General features: G+C 44.6%; 1 protein-coding gene across 1 annotated transcript in view; it reads right to left on the reverse strand.

Annotated features, from left to right (window-relative positions):
- MDGA1 (MAM domain containing glycosylphosphatidylinositol anchor 1) overlaps window positions 1–12214 on the reverse strand; it is an 888610-nt gene that overhangs the window by 468458 nt on the left and 407938 nt on the right. Inside the window, exon 8 of the mRNA XM_069236322.1 lies at window positions 5320–5613. Within this exon, the coding sequence (XP_069092423.1) occupies window positions 5320–5613 (294 nt within the window). The remainder of the gene's footprint in view (window positions 1–5319; window positions 5614–12214) is intronic.

Consider the following 12214-nt stretch of genomic DNA (forward strand, 5'->3'; position numbering starts at 1 on the left):
TTCAAACCCTCAACTGTTACATAACCTCCAGGAATTCACGCAGCACTAGTATATCCTCAGATAACTCTGTCAAACCCCTAACCCTAGACCCACATTGCCCCTACAGATCCTCGCATAACCCCAGCAGACCCTCAGATAACTCCAACCGACTATGGTACAACCCCAACCAAACCCTCACATGAACACCAGAGACTCTCATGTACCCCCTCTAGGTCTTACAAGTTCTCAGAAGACTCTACGTCAGGTCTCGGAGACGGTGTCATGGCTCCCAATATACCCCCGCGTGAACTCAAAACAAGATCCTTTTGTAACCCAAGTAGACCTTGGCGTATTCAGGTCCAGAGGAATGGGATGGCCAGGGTTCACCCACCAGGAGTCTTTGTTGGTGTGGAAAGGCCAAGATACATCACACTCTGGTGGAGGCTCTGAATGATGAATCGGCTTTGTGCTGGGGAGTTCCTGCTGTCCCTCCCTCAAACCCCCATGCCTCTGCAGGGCCTAAATTGCTCATCCACTTACCTCGGCCCGGTCACTACTTGTTCTACATTCAATCATTTGTTGCTCTGCTCCACTTTTCAGGGTAGTAATGGCAGCTTGTCTCACCTATTGTGCCTTGTAGGTGTCAGGCTTGGATCCTACAGGGCTGATAGATTAGAAGTAAAACCTACTATTTATCAACATACTCTTTCTGGTCCCCTGCACAACTGTTTTCATTTAATTTGCTTTGCAGTTTAATATAGAGTAAATTTAGCCAAAGGCAACAGAGCGCTTCACATGAGCACCAGTTACATTATAGAAGGTCACATTTTTGTAAGACAGGTGATGAAGCATGCCACCAATGGTGGGTGAGGATGTCTTGTTTTGAATCTTTGGATTCTCTCTGTTTCACTAAGATTCACTCTAATTGTCCCTGTTGAGAGTAACCTCAAAATCTGCCTACTCCCCCTTTTGTGGATTGAGTAATAAAAATGGGATGCCATTGTACTTAGGGATGCTAGAGAATGAGACAATTTTAGGCTACAAGGGTGATTGGGAGTAGAGACTATAATTAGGTGTCAGTATCTGAAGACTAACCGTGTGCAGCACAATTGTGAAAAATAACATACCATCTGGTGGCTCCCAGCATGAACCACTTTCAAATGAATCAGTTCTCAGAGACACGGGAGGCCACAGCCTTTCCCTTAACTATTAAAGCAAATTTCAAAATAAAAATACTCTCACCAAGAACATGAGCTGTTAGACCTAATCACTATCATACATTACAGTAAACCTCTTCACTGGGGGAAGGCATCCTAGACACAACAATCAACACAGTATTCAATAAACCACATCTTTAAAGATCTTCTAAGATCCAACAGTCAACTCAACTTTCAATAAACCTTTTCTTAGTAATAGAGACCATTAAAGTCAACTCACAAACATTAACAACACTTTCAGTAATCCACTCTCAGGAACTGAACACATTAGATCCAACAATCAACACAACTCTCAATAAAACTTCTCTTCCCTGGAACAAGGGATATTAGAGTCAACAAGCAACCCAACTTTCAATAAACCTTTTCTTACAGAGTCAACCCACAACAATGAACAGAACTTTCAATAACTTACTCTAAGTAAATAGAGGCATTAGAACAAGCATTCAACAAAGGCTTAAATAAACCTTCTCTTCTTAGGAATAGAGGATGTTAAATTCAACAATCAACCCAACTTTCAATAGATCTTTCCTTAGTAACAGAGGGCTTTAGAGTCATAAACACGAAGAAAACTTTCAATAAACCACTCTCAGGAAATACCTTCTCTTCTCAGAAGCAAGGGATGTTAGATGCAACAATCAACTCAATTGCAGTAAACGTCATCTTAGTAGCAAAGGACATTCAAGCCAACCCACAAACAAGACCAAAGCTTTCTGTCAAAATTAGATTAATTTGAATCAACAATAAAAAAAAAGCAACCATTCAAGCTCCTTTTCTCGGGAACAGTGGACCATAGCTAAAAAAATGCACACAACCTTAAGGGATCCCTTTTAGGGACCAGTGGCATTAGAAACAGCCATCAACTTATCATTCCATAAATCTCCTCATCTTGGGAACAGAGGACATTCCCTGGAGCAAGAACAAAGCATTCAATAAACTACCTGATGTCAGGACCAAGGGTACTAGATCCAATCCAGCCATGTAAGAAATTCAGTGATCCACCTCCTTCCAGGAAGAAGGGCACTGAAATGTAACACCTAACCATGAATTAAACTCCCAATAAACCTCTCCTCAGCAAGAGGGGTCTACCACAGTCTACTTCCTCCAGTTATCCCACCGCACTCAATATGCTTCCTCTTATAAGATATCTTATAAGATATCCCCAATCATATGTGTAACTTTCAATAAGTCTTTTCTAGAACACAGGACAGTAGTTCTAGCTGGCCACAAACATGTTAGTAGCTATTTTCCTTCTCAGAAATAACCCCTGCTACAAAGAACCACCAGACATGAGCAGGACTTTTAATGAACCACTTCTCAGGCCCATGCAAAGATCCAACCACAGACCAAGCTTTTAATAAAACTCTTCTTCCCAAGAACACTGGACACTAGCTTCATCCCTTAACCAAATAGAATGTGTACAAAGACCTATCTCTGTTCAGAAGCCGTAAAGAGTACAGAAAACTTGATGGCAATCTACATATGTTATCCTTCACATATGCATAACCTGATGTAACCCACTTTATTTTGGATATCCTTTTGTAGTATAAACCCAGCAGTGAGTGGCATTTAAGTGGGTTTACATAAGGTATCAAGGTAATGAGAAGATTTACAATTTGTTCCGGTATCTAGTACATACACTCTTACTACTGGGGATAGGCTCATTATCCACAGTATATATTCTCTGGCGATAAGGTGTACAGGAATACAGCACATTGTATTGACCACACTATTTAGTGCTGTACTGAGTGCAAACCCTGTGGCTGACTTGGTCCAGTCCTAGCTGAGATGCTCCTTGGACAAAGCATCAGTTCTCTTGGGACCATCATCAGGAACATCACCAGGGAGACGCCCAGCGGGACTGAAGATTTACAAAGAAATGTCTATATCGTGGAATAGAAACACTACTCTCTTTTATGCATGAGCGCAGGACGATGAACTTGATTGACAGTTTGATGGTAAATAAAAATCCTCCAAATTATGGTGGAAATGATCAGAACAAATTAGAACCACATCTTTAATTTTCTTCACCATACTACCCTATAATGGCGATATTAGAGTTTCTTTCAGAAACTGGAGGATGACTTGATGCTGGTCTGCATGTGTCTTGGAAGCAGTAGGCTGGAGTCTGCCAGAGAAGGCTTCAGGATTGCTTGTTTTCTAGCAGTCCCCTTCAAGCTCCCCTGCATCTATGGACATACCAGGCTGCGGTAGGGAAGCCAGTGCCAGTTCTGGGAGCTAAAGGAGCTAGATATTCTGTAAATGAAGTCCATCAGAGATAGTGTGTGTGTCAAATAGATGTCCCCTAAGCCAAGGGATGGGTCACCAAGGAGTCAGCTACACTAGTTAAGGGAGTCAATGAGTCGGCCTCACTAATTCTTTAGCATACTGTCCACTCCTGGGTACAGAACATGCCACCAGCACAAGCAATTACAATGATGCAAAACACTTGATGGAAAGAGGACTTGCATGAGGGGAAAAGTTTGGGAACACAATCCTGCCTCAGGTTTTTACTTAATTATCTATAGGGTACTTATACGATCAAGGCCTTGCTTCAAAAAGCAATAGTACGATCACATAGCATGGGGCAGCTTAGAACCACAAGCAGTACGCAGTCGGTGATGGGCTGAGCCGCAGGGTTCTGCAAAGTCGGTCCTGGAGAGCCAGGTCCATGCCAGATTTTTAGCATATCCACATTTAGAAAAATGTAGAGTTCTGAAACATCTTTTTTCTAAATGTGGATATGCTAAAAACCTGGCATGGACCCAGCTCTCCAGGACCGACTTGGCAGAACCCTGGGCTGAGGGAAGAACAGCCATTTGGAGATAGTTAGTCTAAGAACCAAAATCCTTTCAGACTGGGGATAGAAGTTAGTATTCTGAGAAGATTAGGAAATTTGAAGGCTTGGGTCAGAGCTCTTTGGTGCACAGATATTGGTGCTCATGAAACAGGTGGGTAGTGAGGCCAATCCTATATTAAACTGGCCGGGGTCCGGCCTGGTTTGGAATGGGATGTTGAGCCTGAATGTTGGGGCAGGAATTGAAAGGGCTTACCCCTGAGTCTTTCCTCAAACACGGTTGCTGGTTAGCAGGACGCAAGACTTTCCTATTTATTCAGCTCTGGGGGATGAAAGAGTGTGGCCAATTTGTGTCGAGACCAAAAAGGACTAATTGCCCCAGCATAAAGTTTTGTGGCTACTGGGATCAGAAATTTCTAATTTGTAAATTATATTTTCATCAAATAAATAACTGACTCACAAATGCAATAATATAACCAAACCATTTTCTTATGTGAGCAAATGAAAATGAGTCTGGTGCTAAAGAAAGAAGGCACACTCCCATATATTAGGTACCGGTTATTAGTACAATTTTCAAGCACGTAATACTATTTAAAAGGCACCTTCAACAAAATGTTCACATTACATGCAGTTCAGAAAGCAATCCACTTCTCAACACTTACACCTTTAATAAGAAAAATTAGCGATAAAGTAAAGTCCACAAACAAAATGTTCATTTGTCCATTGTCAATGGCAAAATAGAATTTTCCTTATTTCATTTTTTCCCATGTTTGAGATCTCTTAATGTTTCACTCTCAACAGCCGGCGTGTTTCGCAGTCATTACCTTTATCAAGGCTTGTGCCCATGCCCATGCTTCACAGTCTTGTCTTCAATACTTCAAACATACTAAGCTATCCATGCAGAGAATAGCACTAACCATATCATAGACTCTTATCATGAAAGGACTGAGCGGTTACTAGTGAGAATCCTGGGAACAGTAGCATCAGGGAAGAAACAAAGCCTTGGTGTGAATCTATTACTGTAGAAAACACAGGCTTCTTACCTACACCAAGGGTTTATGAATCTACATTGTGAATGGTATCTGTCTACCATGGACTTTTGAAGAATTGATTATATGACCTGTCAAATGTTTGTTTAATGTGCTTCCTACACCATATTATGTGGATGTAAAACTATGTTGACTACAAACGCAACACCTTCACAAATCTAGATGTTTTCCTGAAATCACCCCCATTGTGCATTTTTGGTGTAACTAAATCCAGATAGTTTCTACCTGTTGATGACATCAATAAGCTGTATAAACACCACACATCATCCGGGGTACTCACACTGCACGTTGAGCTGCACCTGGGCTTCCCGCGGCCGGATGTTGAAGCCGTTATACCTGGCCGTCTGGCATTTGTAGATCCCGCTCATTTCGCGCGTTACATTGTCCAAGCGCAGCTTCCCATCATAGGTCTCCACCAACATGGCCCCTGAGGGCATGGGCGTCTCTTTGTCCACGCGGGACCACAGGATGGGTGGCTTGGGCTTCCCTCGCACCTCGCACTGCAGCTCCGCGCGGGATCCCTCGCGCACAGTGATGACGGCCTGCCCCTTGGGAACGCTGATGGTTGGAGGAACTGTGGAAGAAGATTGAGATCTAGGTGCATCATTGGCCACTAAAAAGCAAGCTCTTGATATCCGCATTTACACAGAAGAACATACAAGCCTGGGAGGCTCACATTTCTGTTACATTTGAAGTTAAAAGAACAAAAACTCTTGGAGACTCTTACAAGGTACAGTCTAGTGGTCAATTTCATTGGCATTCACTTTAATAGAAAGGGTGATCACAGGTACATTGAATCAATACCTACCATTAATGACTGGTTAAAAGGTCTCTAACCTTAACACAGGAACCCACCAGCCAATGGCGTAACGGAACTTGAGGCCCCCCCTGCAAAGAAGATTGGAGGCGCCCCCCACCCCACCTCCCAGACCAAGTCAGGAGCTCTCAGTCCAGAGGCCCGCTGCTTAGGGGGCCGCCTGGAGCTCAGGGCCCCCCGAACATCGTGGGGACTGCATGGGCTCATGTTACACCTCTGGCACCTCCCTCCTTCCTAGACTGACTTCCTTTCTCACAGGTCCCTCTGTGTAACACTCCCTCATCTCTCATCTTATGTTACTGGGGCTATTTATCTAGCGTCTCCCTGAGCCCAGGGACATCTTATCAATTTAAAGAGCGGCTGAAATGCGAGCCAGGTGGATGCAAGTCGCTGTACATAGTTCCCGGGCTCAAGGAATAGAATAGGTTTTGCTTCTGAGCTGAAAGTCCTCCAAAACGGTCCAATAACAGGAGTTATTTGCTGAATTCTGAGGCATCTGATAGGCCGCTACACTTTCACCATTACAGCCCATGTGCTACTGGGCTTAGTGAGTTTAACATCTTTCACACGCATTGTGGAAAGGTTTTAAAAGTTTACCACCTTTTCGGCTGAAATTGTAACAATTAGCAAGCCGGTTATCAATGACTGTGCTGATTATTAATGACTGGGGAGAGTCTGAGAGAGTGAAGCTGGACATTCAAGCTCTCACACGCCATGCTCCTTGGGTCTCAGGATGCTGAAAGGATGCGAGATCGAGCATTTACGGTAATAAAGCATGACAAGGAACTTCCAAATAAACTTTCTGATTTTATTGCTGCTGCGTCCCTCACAGAACTGGGTCATTTTTAAGCATTATTGCCTACAACTATGGTCAATAGCGGCTGTTAGTTGCCTCACTTCTTGTAAATATGGGTGCAAGTTCCTATTTACGCTTGCTTGTGCAGGCAACTGTGTATGGGTGGGATTTATGCACAAACATAGCAACAATGCAGAAGAATATTGCACAATAAGAGGGGTGGCTAATTTGTAAATAAAAACGTGCCGGTGCGCAAAGCTCTCTCTGAAACACGCGGCTGCTGCATTTAAATGTGTGAGCACTGAATACTGAGGCAGCGTAATCCTGAAGTCATCTCGGGCCTCTTCAATCCATTTGCAGCCACTCCCTGTCCTTCAGCTCACACCTGCAGCTTTCTGCTTTCTCACTTTGTGAAGCTTTTTCGTTTTTCTCTTCCTCCATCTTTCCCATATGTGTCTTTTGCTGCCGTAAATGCTTGAGGCAGAAAAAAAGGTACCGGTGCTCCCCACCGGAAACCACTGACTCACATTAAGTACTGGGTTCAGCACCCCAAACATTATGCACAATTAAGGGGACAGGTACAGATTGCTACATGGGAGCTCGTGGTGAACGGGTTCATTGTAATTGTAATTGTATTTATACAATGCTTACTATCCATGATGAGGAATCAAAGCACTTTTTGGTGAGTAGCACGCTACTTCAGAACCCAAAAGGATTAGTGGTGGATTAGTATAGGGAAATATGAGTTCATTTGAGCTGTGGACATGTGAGTCTGTTAGTTGTATTGAATAGGACAGTGGAGGGATTGACGAGGGAAGAGTTTAGAAAGTGTTATCTGGGAGATCACAGTAGTAAGCGAGGTCTGGAATGGTTCATGTGAGCGAGACAGACACAGTAGGTGGTATTGTGGCACACACAGTCTCAGCCGTGCTATATTTCTCATACGGGAGTCCCAGCTCATGCATGTGCGATTCCTTTTTCCCTGGGCACCATGCTCTTGCGTCAGGGAGCATGCCTGTAGGCACTAGAGTGCAACTGCTCAGCCCCACAGAGCGATCTATGTACAACATGCCATGGCAGAGAGGGTGGGAGAGATGAAGGTAAGGGGTACGTGGACGAGGTGGGGACAGAGAGGTATAGAAGTAGGGTGATACATGGCGGGGGTAGGGGAGGGCACTTTAAAGAAGTTTGTGAAAACTAAATGGATGGAGGTGGGGCAGAGTTACAGCAGTATAGGAATGGTGGTGGATGTGGGGAGAGAGAAAAACTGAAAAAAGGGGCCAAAAAAGGTAGGAGAGAGGAGGCAGAAATGTGGAGGCAGAGGAGATACATGGAGGAGGCGTAAAAGGGTGAAGGATAGAATTCGGGTTCTACGTGGACGAAGCAGGAGAAGGAGAATTATATCTGTACAGGGAATGCAGGATGGCGGTGGGTAATGGAGAGGAACAGAAACAGAGAGAAACCTGGCGGGATGGCGAAAGAGAAACAGATTGCAATTGAAGAATGCTTGGTGGAGGTGGGGAAGGGAGAAGTAAGAAAAAGGGTGATACATGGGAGAAGAGGGAGAATTAAAGTAGTCTTGGAATGCATGGTGGAGGCGGGGATATAAGCATAAACATAGGGTGATACTTGGAGGGGGTGGGGGAGGTAGAAGTATAAGCGTAGGTTGATACATGATGGAGGTGGAGATGGAAGAATTGTACAAGCAGGAAATCAGAGAGTGTGCAGGGTGCAGACAGGAGTATGGCAGCGAAGGGGATACACGGAGGAGGTGTGGGCGAGAGAAGCACAGAATTAGGGCGATACATGGCAGATGTGGGGACAACAAGTACAGCAGTGGGGAACACACGCCAGAGGCAAGGGATGGAGAAGTGCACAAGTAGGAGGACAGGAGGAGGAGGTGGCAGAGGTGGACGTACAGCAGTAGGGGAGGACACGGGAGAGGTGGGGGATGGAGAAGTATAGCATGTGGCAAATTTATAGTGGGCGTGGGGAGGGAGGAATATAAAATTACGGTGATACATGTCTGAGGTAGGAAAATGAGACGTACAGCAGTGGGGAATACACGGCAAAAGTAGGAAATGGACAAACGTGAATGTCAGGAAATGTGGCAGATGTGGGAGATGGAGAAGTATAGAATTAGGGCGCTATGTGTAAATATGTATGTATGTATGTATGTATGTATGTATGTATGTATGTGTATATGTATGTAGTATTTGAACTGTGTAAATAGCCAGAAAGGCAACAGAGTGGTTTAAAGGGTCAAATGTCAGGGTGAAGTCAATGAGGGATAGGAGAGTTGACTGGTTTGTGGATTGTTACTGTAATGTGATATAGTGTTGTTTAAAGAGGTGTCATCAACTCTTTCTTAAATTGGAGCTGCGTTGAGGCGGTCCTGATGGACGCGGGGATGATGTTCCAGGTCCTGGGTGTACAGATGGAAAGGCCTGCTACCTTGGTTTTTCTTTTTTACACGTCTTTGTCCGCTGCCGGGTGGTATCCTGGCTGCGGGTGTGCCGACAACCACCAGAAACGGTGACTCTGTCTGCAAGATACGTAGGATCCCGTTCATGGTGGCTTTGTCACTGACGCAGCTGGTTTTGAAGAATACAGCAGAGGTAGGGTAGGCAGTGGTACAGCGGTCGTAGAATACATGACGGAGGCAGAGGAAGGAGTACTGTAGTCGTAGGGTGATAAATGCCGGAGGTGGGAGAGGAACCAGTGCAGCGGTAAGAGAATACATGCGTGAGGTGGGGGAGGGAGGAGCTTAGATGTTGGGTGATGAATTGTGAAGGTTGGGGAGGGAGTAGGACAGCAGTAAGAGAATGCATGGCAGGCGGCGGAGGGAGACGTGTAAAGGTAGGATGATAAATGGCAGATGTAGGAGAGGGAGCAGTACAGCAGTACATGACTGAGGCGAAGGATGGAGAAGGACAGATGAAGGGTGTTAAGTGGCGTAGATAGAGGAAGGAGTGGTACAATAGTAGCAGAATACATGACTGGGGCGAAGGAGGGAGAAGTACATAGGTAAAGTGATAAATGGCGGAGGTTGGGGAGGGAGTAGTACATCAGTAGGAGAAACATGACTGAGGAGGACGATAGAGAAGTACAGATTTAAGGTGATAAATGGCGGAGGTTGGGGAGGGAGTAGTACATCAGTAGTGTTGTGGGGACCTCTAGGACCCGACCAGGGTTGGTCACCTGGTTTTAGCTTAGTTTTACAGTAAGTGTTTTAGTCACGTTTTATTCATTTTAGTACGGCTGCTTTTCAGCGATGGCCTTTACACATTTTATCGGTCTGCTTTTACTCTATGAAAGCAAGGAGCATGCTGCTGGTCTAGTTATCCTTTGCAAGACATATAATCAGCACTTTTTGTCCAAGGCTATGAAGCGCAGTACACAATATGCTAGCTTGTGTTGCCCATTCAGGAGACAGCTTCGACCACCTAGACACAGCCTTGCATCAGAGCTAGCTTTCCGATGTGGCTTGTGTTATTGTATAAACGGTGCACTGACCCAAGGAGGGTAGAAGGCATTCTGGTCACGGCGATCCTGGGACACACGCTGTGTGCCATGCAGCCTAGCTTGCGCTGATCTGCCAGCTTCCCTAGAGGATGATCCCTGACACTCTTTTCAGGTATGGAGCTGGGGCTAATCCCTTAGATCGGGCCAGGCAGAGGGTAACAGCCACTGTGCTCTCAGAATGGACACAGGGTTACGTAGGAACCTCTAGCACTTCTAGAACCATATACATCATGGTTGGACTGTTCATCTTTTTTGCCATATTCGTAATGCTGATTACCTTGCTTTGTTTCATCTGCCTACTTATTACAGCTCACTTGCTATATGCTAGATTGTGATTGTTTCTATAAATGTACTGAAAACTTATTTTGCATCTTTTGGCCTTAGTATGCATAAGTAATAGTACAAAAGGGGTATGATGTGTTTCCACAGTTGCCCTGGGGAGTCGGAGTGTCATGTTCAGGTTGCCATAATCACCTTTTACCCCGGTTGGCTTGGAGGTTTGGGTGAGGCACTGCGAGCTAGCCAGGAGTTAGGCCGGCAGTTACTAACTGCGCGGACCGGCTTAGTCTTAAACACTTCGCCATTCTGCTCTCCTAAACAGGCAGTCCTATTACCTAACTAGGAACCGCATAAAAATAGGAGGAAACAAACATGACTGAGGCAGAGGAGGGGGAAGTATAGACGAAGGGTGATAAATGGCAGAGATGGGGGGAGTAACACAGAAGAAATATTCTGGTCACTTTTTTTTACAAATTAAACACCATGCAAACTGTCATTGTGAAACTTCAAACACTTCAGCGCGGTCACACTGTTTAGATAATAACGCCTCAGAATAATTTACAATTATAGCATGTCCCTTCTGTCTGGTGGCGAGCCCAGGAATACAAAGAGATGAGCTCTCTGGGCCTAAATCTTATTAATTGCTCACGCCTGCTCCTTTTTTCAAAGGCAGGGATGGAGGCGTTAAAGTATTAAAATTTACTGCCTTTAAATATTTTATCATATGTTTAATGTTGCAAAATTAGACAGTATCTGGTAATATATTCCCCCCTCCTCCCTACCTCATTTGGCTTTATGGAGAAAAAAACACAAAAAAGATTCAATTACTGGCTGGCCTGTGCAGTAACGAGCATTTAAGGGGGGTCTCCCTGGGGCCATCAGAACCTGCACTTGTTGTTTTATGGTGTGCAGGGCAGAACTAATCACTTCTGAGGGGAGGATGCTCAAATTAAAGGCAAAGGTTTATGGGTCCAGCAAGGCATGAGAGACAAGTCTGATTGAAATGGGCGATTTATTTTTTATTTTTTAACAGCTGGTCACAATATGTGCGAGAGAGGAGACACCACAGGGTGATTGTACTTTTTTTATACCCCACCTGCCCAAATTCTGTCCATTTTAGGGGTCTCGTCTGCCTCTAGCAACAGCATCTTCATGCAAATAGCCATGGGGTCACCTGGCTTTACCACAGACATAATAAGTGGGAGTTATTTAATAGGCAATCCAGGTACCCTCACAAAGGTAAAAATCCTTGGCATGGCCAATGGCGTTTCCACCCAACCATGAGTTGACGGGTCATTCAAGCATCTGACTGCTGAGTGTGCATGCAGCTGACTTCTGCTAGGGCTCCATGTTACCTTTAGACCTTTCTGTAGATCCCCTTCTCCTCTACCTCATTCTAGATCATTCGCCACACAGTGCGTCCACGGGTACACTACTGATGTCTTGACACAGGGCTCTTCCGTAATACTTCTTTGTTTCATCTTACTAAGTTACTGTGTCCTGATGATGGCCTTTCTACTCACCTTAGGGTCGAAACGTTCTCAACTATGCTACATTCAAATCAGGGATACAACTCCCTTACAGACATTAATGTTGTATTGACTCAGGTCTCCTTTGGTAATATCTAATTGGTTAAATATCTGTATTTGTATATTTACTTTTACATGCACCTATATTGCCCTATGTGTCACCACATATAGGAGTGTTTTCTTTCATTGATGAGTGATCTTTATCAAAATTATCCATAAATTCCCTAAA

Source organism: Pleurodeles waltl, chromosome 5 (genome assembly GCF_031143425.1).
Source record: "Pleurodeles waltl isolate 20211129_DDA chromosome 5, aPleWal1.hap1.20221129, whole genome shotgun sequence".
In the NCBI taxonomy this organism is placed as follows: Eukaryota; Metazoa; Chordata; class Amphibia; order Caudata; family Salamandridae; genus Pleurodeles; species Pleurodeles waltl.